The sequence below is a fragment of the Limulus polyphemus genome, unplaced genomic scaffold, assembly GCF_000517525.1.
Source record: "Limulus polyphemus unplaced genomic scaffold, Limulus_polyphemus-2.1.2 Scaffold1961, whole genome shotgun sequence".
Classification (NCBI taxonomy): Eukaryota; Metazoa; Arthropoda; class Merostomata; order Xiphosura; family Limulidae; genus Limulus; species Limulus polyphemus.
The window spans coordinates 151,543-163,639 of NW_013667571.1; the positions used below are offsets into that span (position 1 = coordinate 151,543).

General features: G+C 31.4%; 1 protein-coding gene across 1 annotated transcript in view; it reads right to left on the bottom strand.

Annotated features, from left to right (window-relative positions):
- Window positions 1-12,097, bottom strand: part of LOC106465494 (putative sodium-coupled neutral amino acid transporter 11) — a 32,132-nt gene that overhangs the window by 8,137 nt on the left and 11,898 nt on the right. Inside the window, exons 5-10 of the mRNA XM_013925722.2 lie at window positions 11,226-11,316; window positions 8,379-8,512; window positions 5,631-5,706; window positions 4,339-4,404; window positions 1,408-1,514; window positions 691-770 (exon numbers count right to left, since the gene is read on the bottom strand). Coding sequence (XP_013781176.1) covers window positions 691-770; window positions 1,408-1,514; window positions 4,339-4,404; window positions 5,631-5,706; window positions 8,379-8,512; window positions 11,226-11,316 — 554 coding nt within the window. The remainder of the gene's footprint in view (window positions 1-690; window positions 771-1,407; window positions 1,515-4,338; window positions 4,405-5,630; window positions 5,707-8,378; window positions 8,513-11,225; window positions 11,317-12,097) is intronic.

Here is a 12,097-nt window from a genome sequence, read left to right on the forward strand (position 1 = left end):
CTTACACTGTTAAATTAGGGTACGGCTAGCGCAGATAGCCCTCGTGTAGCTTTGCGCGAAATTCAAAAACAAAAAACAAACAAGAGACATGAAGTTTAGGAGGTTGGCTGGACTGTGTTCTGCTTTCACAAAATAGTAGAAGTGTTCATTTTAGGCAGATACTGTACTCAGCAACCTTATAGTGGCAAGTAAGTTTCGTTCAATCTTCCTCGACCATCTCTATTGATAGAATGCACAAAAGTCATTGTAAAAATGGCTTTATAGAGCCAAGGAACCAGATCTGGTATTGTCTAACATGTGTGGCCACTACTTCATTTTTTTGTGGGATTTTGGATTAGTGTATGGATTTTACTCCCTCATAGCCTGGAAATTAAGGCAAAGTTAATAATGCTGATGCGCAATTCGGATTACCTCTATTACAAAGATTTCAAAACTCTATTTGGAATTACAAAAAAAAGAGAGAATACCTGAAAGCGTTGTTTAGGAATAAACCCACTAAACATGTCTCTATGACTCGCAGACTTGGTGTTAATAAGACTTATACGATTATGTCAGTGTCAATATACACTTCATTCACTACACTCGTTTTAAAAAATAATTTCACTAATCTAACGTTCATAAGAACACAGGAATTATCGGTTATTCCTGCCTATCACAACATTTTACGAACTTATAAACTACGAAACTTACACAAACTTTGTCATTGTTCCTAGACGTACCAACACAAACAACATTATGAAGACAGCAAATACCAGGGATACTAGAGACACCTACATTAAAATATGAAAATGAGTTATAATATAATTCAATCTTGACTTTTTTTTTTTAAACATACAAATAACTTGTGATGAAGAGCATTCCAGGCCACTTTCAAGTTCTTAAAAGCTGATTTTATTCTAATAACTATCAGATAAAAATGCACAATTAGCTTTCCTTATTACACAATGAACTAAACAAGTTACTTATTTTAGCATGGGAATATTTAATACCTTATTTATTCACTTATTAGGTGCTGTCATATAACTAAATGCATCATCTTTCAGTATTATTTGAACGCCTTTCCAAGCACTAATGAGCAGTATATGAGCAATTACTACAAATTCAGTTGTCTGGTAATGGTGTCATCACTGTACGTTTTTTTTTTTCGCCATGTGAGTATTTGTTTATTTAAACACAGATTTACACATTAGACTATCAGTGCTCTGCCCACCACACGTACCAACACCCAAAGTTTAGTGTTATAAGCCCTCAGACTTATCACTGAACAACCAAGGGGCACCACGAGAAGGACCACTTTAAAATTTATCAACCATGCATTTAAGATACCTTGAAGATAAACGTTTGCAACCTGAGTTGATGTACAAAGGGCTTACTTTCTCATGGGAGAAGAACATTAGACATTTTTACCTTATTCAGTCGGGAGATGTTTCTCAGAAGCGACAGAGGGAGCGTGATGATGAGGGTACACACGAGAACCACCAAGTTACGGTTACCCAAAATCGAATCCCTTGGAACTAAAAAGGTAAAAATATGTGTCACATTGAAATAAATCTAAGCAACTGAGTGACAAAAAAAAATACCAAGTGTCAAAAATGAGCACCATTAAGGTAATTCAGTAATCAGAATTACAAATTAACGATTACTAGTAGGCTGTAAACACTGTCAACATACCTCCCCTTTAACCTCTAGTTTAGCCTGTATGTTTGTTTGTAGGTAAGCACAAAGCTACACACTGGGCTATCTGTGTTGTACCTACCATGGGTATTGACACATCGTTTCTAGCATTATACATCCACAGATTTACCTCTGTGTCACTGTATATGACGTGTGAACTGGTCTATAAACGATTTCTTGATGACCAAAAAAAAATAGTACCAGCAAGCAATTGAAAGGAGTAATAGATACAATTTTATAAGGATGAAATGAAAGCAAGCAAACAGTAGATCTCTGGACAAAAATATTTAACCAACTTAATCAAACAAAAATAACACTTGAAAAAAAAAAGACCAACTGCAAAGACTCCAAAGAATAAAAAAATATATATTAAGTTTGAAAGAAAGGGGTAAAATGAAATGGATATTGAATAAAGTTGAAACGAAAGGAAGAGAGAAAATTCAAGCCTGAAGTTGTTTTTGTCTGCTAAATGGGTTACTAAAGACAAACAAAAGCTGTTAAGAAAATGTTTCTAAAATAAACTCAAAAGAAGAAGGCCTTAGACTTTTATAAAGTAAACAAAAATGGCCAAACAGTTCTTCCAAGACTGCACAAACACAATAAAAAGGTATACTTCCACCAAAAAGTCAGAGAACCTAAACCTCTAGCCTATACCATTGATCAGAATTCAAGGTTGCTGTTGTTTAACTCTTTTAAACCCCCAACTTTGTGCTTGTTCTGCCAAAATTATTTTCATGATTTCCTAATAATTATCACCATACCTTATAAAATTTAAATTTTTTTAATTTTGTGGATAATAGCACGGTCTGATGGGTAAATCAGAATTTTAGGCTGGATGCTGGCAGTGTCCACTTGGGTTTAAGGAGTTAAGCCTTTACTATATTCAACACAAGCAAAGATAAAAAAGCATTTATATTAAAAAGTTGTTTTTTTTTATTAGTAAGCCTAAATACAAGAAGATAAAACAGTGGGGTCACCAACTCCTCTATTGAAGAAGGACTGACATCTCCGTTAAACAAGGATCCAAAACATAGAACAGGAACATGGGTAAAAGAAGCTCATCTTAAATGCCCTAAGTTTAAAGATAGTTTACCAACAGAAAACTGAAGAAACAAAAACAAACATTCAAAAAAGGTGTTTTTTTTTACAAAACCGCGCCATCACTACGGCAGCTGTAAAACTAATACACAACTTTTGTAATTGATATTTACTATATATATAGTAAAGAGGCTTTTTGAGAGAAGAAATAAACATTCATCAAGTATCTGTAAAGATAAAAGTGGTATATTTAATACACTGCCAGATATGCCATGTCCCAGCATGTCTTTCCCAAAAACCCATCAGTGTTTATCTTTCATATGTAATAATTGGAACAAATATCATGATTTTTGTTTTCAAACAGGTTAAGTATTTATATTTTTGTTTATAAAAACATATATAAATCACACAAGGTGTTTTGTAATATATACACGTCTTCAAAAAGCTTCTGTTTCTATAGAAAAATTTGAAATAAAATCACATCTGACTCTTAAAAGTCAGTCATAGTGATGTTTTCTGAAAATATTTTTTTGGACAAACATGTAATGTATATTTACGAAGTACAGAATATTAATGTATATTTTATGTTTGGAATATGTTGTTTTTATCTTGTCAAACAATAATTAAAACATTTATTTTTGAAATATCATTCATTTTATATTACATTCTTAGAAATAAAACATCAGACTAAAATAAAAATGGAATATCAATTTAAAATAAACTAATCTTATTTATATAAGCACTTTTTTTTAATAAAGGTTAACTTTGTAATTACTATAATTTCATCTTTAATAAAAAAATGCCTTAAAACACCATCTGGTATTGAACTACATCCAATATGACACATGAGCTACACAATCATATTAGAAATCTCTAAGGTTCAGGCAAGCTATTTCTATTTTAGAAGAACAGAAGAAGGCAACCAAACACCAATATTCACTGCCTCTGCAACTATTCTTAGTCAAGTAACAGGACTGACTGTTACTCCTACAGATGAAGTTGAAGTGCACGTTCAACATTGTATTATAGCTGGAGCTTTGGACGTTTTGATCTGCAGATTGGCAAGTCAACTACTAGGCCAAATTCAACCCATCTTAAAAGTCACAGTAATATTTTTTGAAAATTTTTTTTTTTTAGAAAAGCATGCAACATATATTTATGAAGTGTGGTACATTAATGTCTATTGGAGGTTGGTTCCATTCCATTATATGCAACATTATTTTGGACCAAAAGATTGGCAAGCTCGTGTTGGCCTCTGTTAAATAATTTTTTAATCTAAAAACATACTGTTTGTAATATGCCGTTTTTGATCTTGTCAAACGTGAAATAAAATTAAATCATGTTTCCATTTTATAACTAAGTGTATTTGAATATAAAATATACAGATTTATACAAAACAAAAAGAATAACACAATAATATGCCTTGTTCTTAAGATGTTAATTTGCAAAATGAAGATTATATAAAAATATAATGATTTGGTATGAAACGAAGAATGTTACTGAAATATATTTATCTTTGTTACTTTATACAATTGGCTATTTTTGACCAGATTTGGTAAAAAACAATAATTATTCAAAAGATATCTACAAAAATACGCACATTCCAAAAATGTTTAACATACTTACGGTTGAACATTCGCAAAAAGACTTTTGTGATGGTGTCTCCAATGATTACATTGTAGCTTACCATAGCTGGTAAAAACAAACATTGCAATGTTTTACATGGTTAGATAAATACAGCACAAAAATTGATAACTGTTGACTAGTAAATTAAATATATCAAAAACACATTTACTAAAATAGAAAATAAGCTCTCAGCTCAAACATCATTATCATCTATTACAGTGTAACAATAGATTCACAATTACAGCATATTAAGTAATAGAAGAAACAGATTGTTATAAAAATTTTGAGGCGTGATGGACAAATTAAGAAGAACGCAGAATAAAAACATTTTCTTTCATAAAAACTTTTAAACATTTTGGTTATTCAATAATTCACCAGCTTTTGGCACTTAAACCATAAGAAACAGGTGTTAAAAAAAAAGGAAGTTTAATACATTTTAGTTGATAAAAATAACTGCCAAAATATTGCTACAATATATTGTATTGTATTCTTGTTTTAAAAAGAAATCATAATTTTAACAAATGAAAAGTGTAACTCTGCACTCGCTAAGTCGTTATATACTGTAGTGTTATAGTGGTTGAAAAAGACAGAAGTTATCAAAGATACATTCCGAGCGAGAAAGCATTTACACTTGAAAGCAATGAAAGGGGCCAAATATAATGATCTAACTATATCAAATGCATATTTACCAAATAGGCATTCAAGTAATTACTTTAAGCTGTGGTTAAGTTTGTTTCTCGTAAACAAAAAATTGTTTGGTACAGAAGTTGACTCTTTTATGCTAATTTGAAACATGAAAATATTGAATTTTCATGCAAAAGGAGAAAAAAAAAAACGTCTTCCTATGAAACAATTAAATTTATTTTTCAGCTACTAACTTTATTGGAGTCTTAATTTGTAAACTTATTGATACTACCACAAATTTCAATTCAATATTCACTGAAATTCCAACTATTACAAAATAACATATTTTCTACTACAAAGCCAAAAGTAATTATGTGTAGCAGGATTTTTGCTACATTACAGTACTAATATAAAATGTATTTATTCAATTTTATGAGTAATTATGTGTAGCAGGATTTTTGCTACATTACAGTACTAATATAAAATAGTATTTATTCAATTTTATGAGTAATTATGTGTAGCAGGATTTTTGCTACATTACAGTACTAATATAAAATGTATTTATTCAATTTTATAGTCAGAAAAATCAGGATCATAATTACTAAAAGGTCTTTGAGTAACACGTCATACAAAGTTGTAGAAGTTAATATTTCTATCACACTTCTTACCTATGTAAGGATAAACAAACTGAATGAAGGTCAAAAAGTAGAAACCAGGGCTACCAAAAGCTGCATGAACAAGGTCCTTGTTATAAATCAAAGAAAAGACATTTCCATCAATATTAAAATATATGCCAGTAAACTTTTGTTCCAATAATTAAATTAAAACAAACAGATTATATTATCTTTGTTTGAAATTTGTTTCATGTACACTAGTGTGCGTCAATTAAAGATCGACATTCAGTCTCCCATCCAGAATGAAACAGTAACACCAATATAATTAATTTAATTATTTTTAATATCAAGTGTTAGGTTTAAATGAATTCTAAAAAATGAAATGTAAGAATGTCGAAGCTGACAATAGTTATGTTTCTGAAGACTGGGACATGTAGGTTTTAGATGTTGTAATGCTGTGGTTATTATACTAATGTCCAATATCAAATAGACTTTTTCACACATTTATTTGTCTTCTATTGTGAAACTATTAAAAATAAATTTTTCCTTGACCATTAGGGGTAACTATTTATTTATGTAAATAGTAAATAAAATTTTCTTTTAAATGTGACTCTAACATGACTGTCCTACTTTCAAGTATGAAATACAGCTCTAAGATGCACAGTTTCATTAGATGTAATGATCTAATTTTGGAAAAACTACTATTGTTGTATATCCCTCGGCATTAAAATGAACTACGTAATCACTATTGCTAGAATTCTTGAAAACAGTATGTCTTTCTTTTCAGTATTGGTACCTTTATGTATTTTTATGTTTATTACATTAAGAAAAAAAAAAATAGAAGCACAATTTCCTATCCTTTGTTACAAAAGAGTTTCTATTTCACCTGTCCAACAAATGGGTACTCCAGCTTAGTAGCTTTATATAAAGAGAGCTAAAGTAAGCAAGAAATTTCTTCAAAAGTGAAAGTATCAAAAAGTGAAGTTCAAAAAACAATCAAAAGATTGAATGAAACTGATACACAGATCACAAAAGTAGGCCCAGAATACTTCCTAAACTTTCCAGATCAGATACTAAGTACCTTAGGCTTACTTCATTCAGAGACAGACATAAATCTAGCAGCTGCATTGCTGCAGTACTTAAAGAAACCACTGGTGTTAACATTTATCCTTCCACAATGTGATGTAGGTTGCATCAAGAAAACCTTTGTTCAGGAAAGGCAACAAAGTGAGAGAGTTACGTTTGAAAGAACTCAGTACATTAGACAAACTGTGTGTGGAGAAGAGTACCTTGGTCTGATGAGTCAAAGTCTGAGATTTTTGGAATTAACAGATGAGAGAACAATTGTTGCAGAAGAGTGGTGAAAGATTAAAGAAGAACTGTTTGCATTCTTTGGTTAAGCACGGTAGAGGCAGTATCTAAATATGGGGCTGTTTAACCACAATTGGAGTTGGCGATATCTACAATACTGATGGAGTCCTGGATTCTGGTCAATATAAGTAAATACTCATTCACTATGCTGTTTCCTCTGGACGACATTTAGTGGGAGAAATTTCATTTCCAAGTGTGATAATGATCCCAAACATAAGAGCAAATGTAGGAAAAAAAGTATCTTATACAAAAGAGTCCAATGGAACCTTTGTCTACTTGGTGTGGCCTCAAGAGAGTCCTGCCCTCAATAATTTTGAGTGTGTAAGACTCAAGAGAAACAGCAAAGACAGCCAAAATCAAAGTAGGAGAAAGCATTCCTCATTGGCTTCAGGAAAATATTTCAGTTAAGGGAGGGTGGTCACAGAAAATTACAGAAATAAATTCTAAATTTGCTTATACAAGTTTGTTTTGCCTTGAGACATTATGTATGTATGTATGTTTTATCATAGTAAAGCTACATCAGGCTATCTGCTGTGTCCATAGAGGGGAATCGAACTCCTGATTCTAGCATTGTAAATCCAAAAAACTTACCACAGTCCCACCAGGGGACTCGGACATTATGAAGTTCAGAAATTCATGTACTAAAAGAAACTCTGCATGTCTTGAATTTTAAATAAATGGTGATGACTGAGTGGTCTCTAATTAATGCACAGTACTGTATGTTAGGCAGGTAGTTTCTTTTAATATTTACATCTTCTTATAAGCTTTCATGGAATCCAAATCCAGAACAAAAACACACACAAAATCTTCCATACAGATTAAGTGGTTCTGAAATGCTCTTTCTGGGTAATTATTATTATTATGTCATACCTTGGTAACTGAAAAAAATATACGCAGTACTGATTTTAATAGATGTTATGTCATTGCTTTGGAAGTACATGAATATCAGTCATTAATTATCAAGCTGTAACATAAATATTGATATATATATATATATAAAATGGAACAGAATAAAATACTCTGAATTATTAGTTGTGGTATTAATTATAATACATAACATTTTACACAAAGAGTTCAAAAGTTAAACCAACAAAATTTTTATAATAACACCTGGACAAAATCAATATTATATTAATATTAACAAGACATAAATTTATCATAAAAAATGATTTATCTATTGCAATGTTCATCATAAAAATGTCCATTACATCACCAGATCTACATAAATGTTAGCAACCTTACCTGATAAGTTGTGGCACCAACAATATTTCCACTCTTGACTAATATACACAGAGAATAATCAGTAATCAGATCTACATAAATGTTAGCAACCTTACCTGATAAGTTGTGGCACCAACAATATTTCCATGCTTGACTAATATACACAGAGAAAACCAGTAATCAGATCTACATAAATGTTAGCAACCTTACCTGATAAGTTGTGGCACCAACAATATTTCCACTCTTGACTAATATACACAGAGAATAATCAGTAATCAGAGCTATAAACAGCAGCAGAATAATTCCCAGTCCAAATCCTGCCTGTCGCAAGGCATATGCTATTCCTGAAAAGTTTTTATGAGGAGTTTCATGTGATCAAAAGTACAACTGAAATTACATGTGTTGTTTTCTTTCAAGTGATACTAAACATATTAGTAGGCCTATCTTCAAACTAGAGAGTTCTTATCATTTATCCTTAATTTTCAGAACTTTTGAGAGTAATTTTCTTAAAATAAGTGTACTATGCACTTGAAAATACAGGAATCAACAAACAAAACATAGTTTTAATATGTTAATGTCCCGAGTTTACTGAATTTCATTACATGAGAATATGGCTGTTCAGTAGTAGAAATGAAAGATAACACACATTTACACGTTAATAATGTAGTAAAAACTGGGTAAACAGACATTATACCAAATATAAAAACTCTGAAAGTTGTTTGACAATAATACAATTTTTCATCAGATATCTGAAGGTGTATAATATATAAAAACCATCACTTTTCCCCTCACGCTCGAGCTGTGCCATACATACTCGTTAAGATATTTTACTATTTAAACAGAGCATAAAAGTTAAGAAAAATATAATTGTCTTACAATTAAACTTTTTAACAGTAAAGATCAATCTGTCACTCTTACAACATGGTAAAGGCTTGTGTTTAAATAATAATTACTTTATAACCGATCACATATTTACCTCTATATACTTAACCAATAAAGCATAAAAAGCTCAACTATAACTTATGCCAACTTCATGCTGGTATTTTAAAAAGAATGGTTATTCTTCAAGAGTCATAAGACTTCAGACAATCTATGAAACTGACTTTTGCATTAGCTAACTTGGAGGGAAAACACATTCTATATATTACCATTATTATACAAGATGTTAATATAGCTTACTTCAATTAAATAAACTCTAATTATTCACATATAATTTTCAACAAAAACTTAAGATTATGTTTCTATTACTCATGGGAAATATTTCCTCATTTGTTTCACTATAAAAAATCATATTAGACTAGTTAATTTTTACATAAAAATATACAACAAACAGTAAATAATATCTACGACTTTGAAACAAATTGAAGCCATATTTCAGGCTTCATAAAAAAAGTGCTAATGCCAACTCATTACCTTTTATTACAGTTATATAAAAGAATAACATCAGCTGAACTGAGAGTATTAATACTAAGTAACCATGTCACTACTAATGGCCTTCTTACTAATGCTGCATTCTTACTTGCTACCACATGTCAGCATCCCTATACAGGTGACTTACATTCTGAATAATCTGTTTCACTCATCCAACCCCTGTCTGGTGACTAATGTTCTGAATAATCAAACCCTGTCTGGTCACTAATCTTCTGAATAATCTGTTTTACTCATCCAACCCCTGTCTGGTGACTAATGTTCTGAATAATATGTTTCACTCATCCAACAACTGTCTGGAGACTAATCTTCTGAATAATCTGTTTCACTCATCCAACCCCTGTCTGGTGACTAATGTTCTGAATAATCAAGCCCTGTCTGGTGACTAATGTTCTGAATAATCTGTTTTACTCATCCAACCCCTGTCTGGTGACTAATGTTCTGAATAATCTGTTGCACTCATCCAACCCCTGTCTGGTGACTAATGTTCTGAATAATCTGTTGCACTCATCCAACCCCTGTCTGGTGACTAATGTTCTGAATAATCCAACCCCTGTCTGGTGACTAATGTTCTGAATAATCTGTTTTACTCATCCAACCCCTGTCTGGTGACAAATGTTCATAATAATCTGTTTCACACATCTAATCTCTTTCAGATGATTCATGTCCTAAATAATCTGTTTCATTCATTCTAATCACATTTAGATGACTCACGTTCTAAATAATTTGTTTCATTCATCTAACCACGTTTAGATGACTCACGTTCTAAATAATCTGTTTCATTCATCTAACCACGTTTAGATGACTCACTGACTCACGTTCTGAATAATCTGTTTCACTGCTAGTGTCATCATTAATGACCTTTGAAGCAGAAAATTGCAGAAGTAAATCTGGAAAGCTTGTACAAGTCTCTGTGAGTCATTAGACTTTGACTTAGTGTGTGTTTTAAGTACCAGGAATTAATAATTTTCGCAGATGAGTAAACCATTTCTCACCCATTAGGAAATAAAAAACAAAACAAGAGTGAAGCTTATGGTATGATTTGAATACATACAAAATCATGGTGTGGAGTAAGAAAATGTTATCACGAATTAAAAGGACACGTGTTTTGTCAATATAATTAACAAAATACCCCCCGTCATCCCCCCATAGCTCAAGTACAAACATTTTGCATTGAGGGAAAAGGAATACAAGTCCATTAATCAGTTTACAAATGGTAGAAAGTGAACTGAATTTATATCATACATGTTTAAAAAAATGTTCTGCTGGACAATGAAACATCTGGATTCCATAAATTGCATCCTACAAATAAAACCATGTTTTACTACATAATTTGATCCAAGTTGATAACCTCGATTTCAAATGTACCGAAAGATATAAACAGAAAAAAACTTTTTGTAGCTTGCGATTTAGAAAATGCATGAACATTAAGTGTCTAAATGCAAAACACACACACATGGAATAACAAAGCTAATAAGTTAAAATAAGTGACTTTTATAAATTAACATTAACATAAACACATCTAAACCTGTACTCTGCCTAAAATACTGAAGTACGGTTAAAAAAAAATTAACTTAGTGAATTTGAATTCAATAATTCTTAAACACTTGTACTGAGATAAACACACACCTATTATTCCTGAGCCAATGATACTATTAATGTAGTTAAATCCAGTTTGCTGTAAGTTACTCATGTCCACTTTCTTCCCACCCTGTTCTTCCTGGATAAATAAAATGAGTGTGTGAAATTACTAGATTTCTTTTTAAACACAAATAAAATTTAATCCTCATTCAATTTCATAGTTTGTTTATATTAAATAAACAGAATGTACACACTAAAATGAGTGTTGTTCTGTACCATTAGTTCAGTAATAATCCGAGTAATGAATTTCTGAAATATTTTTACATGGTAGTACTGTGTACCAGCTGACATCCACCCATGTCTACATCACAAATAAAAATGAATGTTAATGCAAGAAAGCAAAAACATCAGCTGCCACAACTCCATCACTTGAAACTGCAGTAAATTAAATAAATGCCATGTATTTTCTTCTTTTTTTTAACACACCCTGAGCATTTGTTAACACGAAAGAAACAAGTTCTTGAACGGTACTACAAATACATTACTTCATCTGTTTGTAGTGAAAAAGTTGTAATAAAGTTTTCGAACAGAGAAGACCAAACAATGGTGGGAAACATTTTTTGTTTTCCAGTCACACTGGGTTTTTCAGAAACTGATTGATTTGAAGCAATGATAAAAACATATCAAGATTATTACGAGGTTAAAAGGGTAGAGCTCTGTTTACAACTTAGTCATCCTCCAATAAAAACGCAATGGTCGAGTAGCTTACACGTATTAACAAAGAAACAGAACGGTTGAATGTTGAACTTGTAATCTAACACCTGAAACAAAAGCTAAGTACATGTGTAGGTACAAGAAACTTTGTTGTTATTTAACCAGTGCAAGATGGTTGTAAGTGTAACTTTGACATCATACAAGTG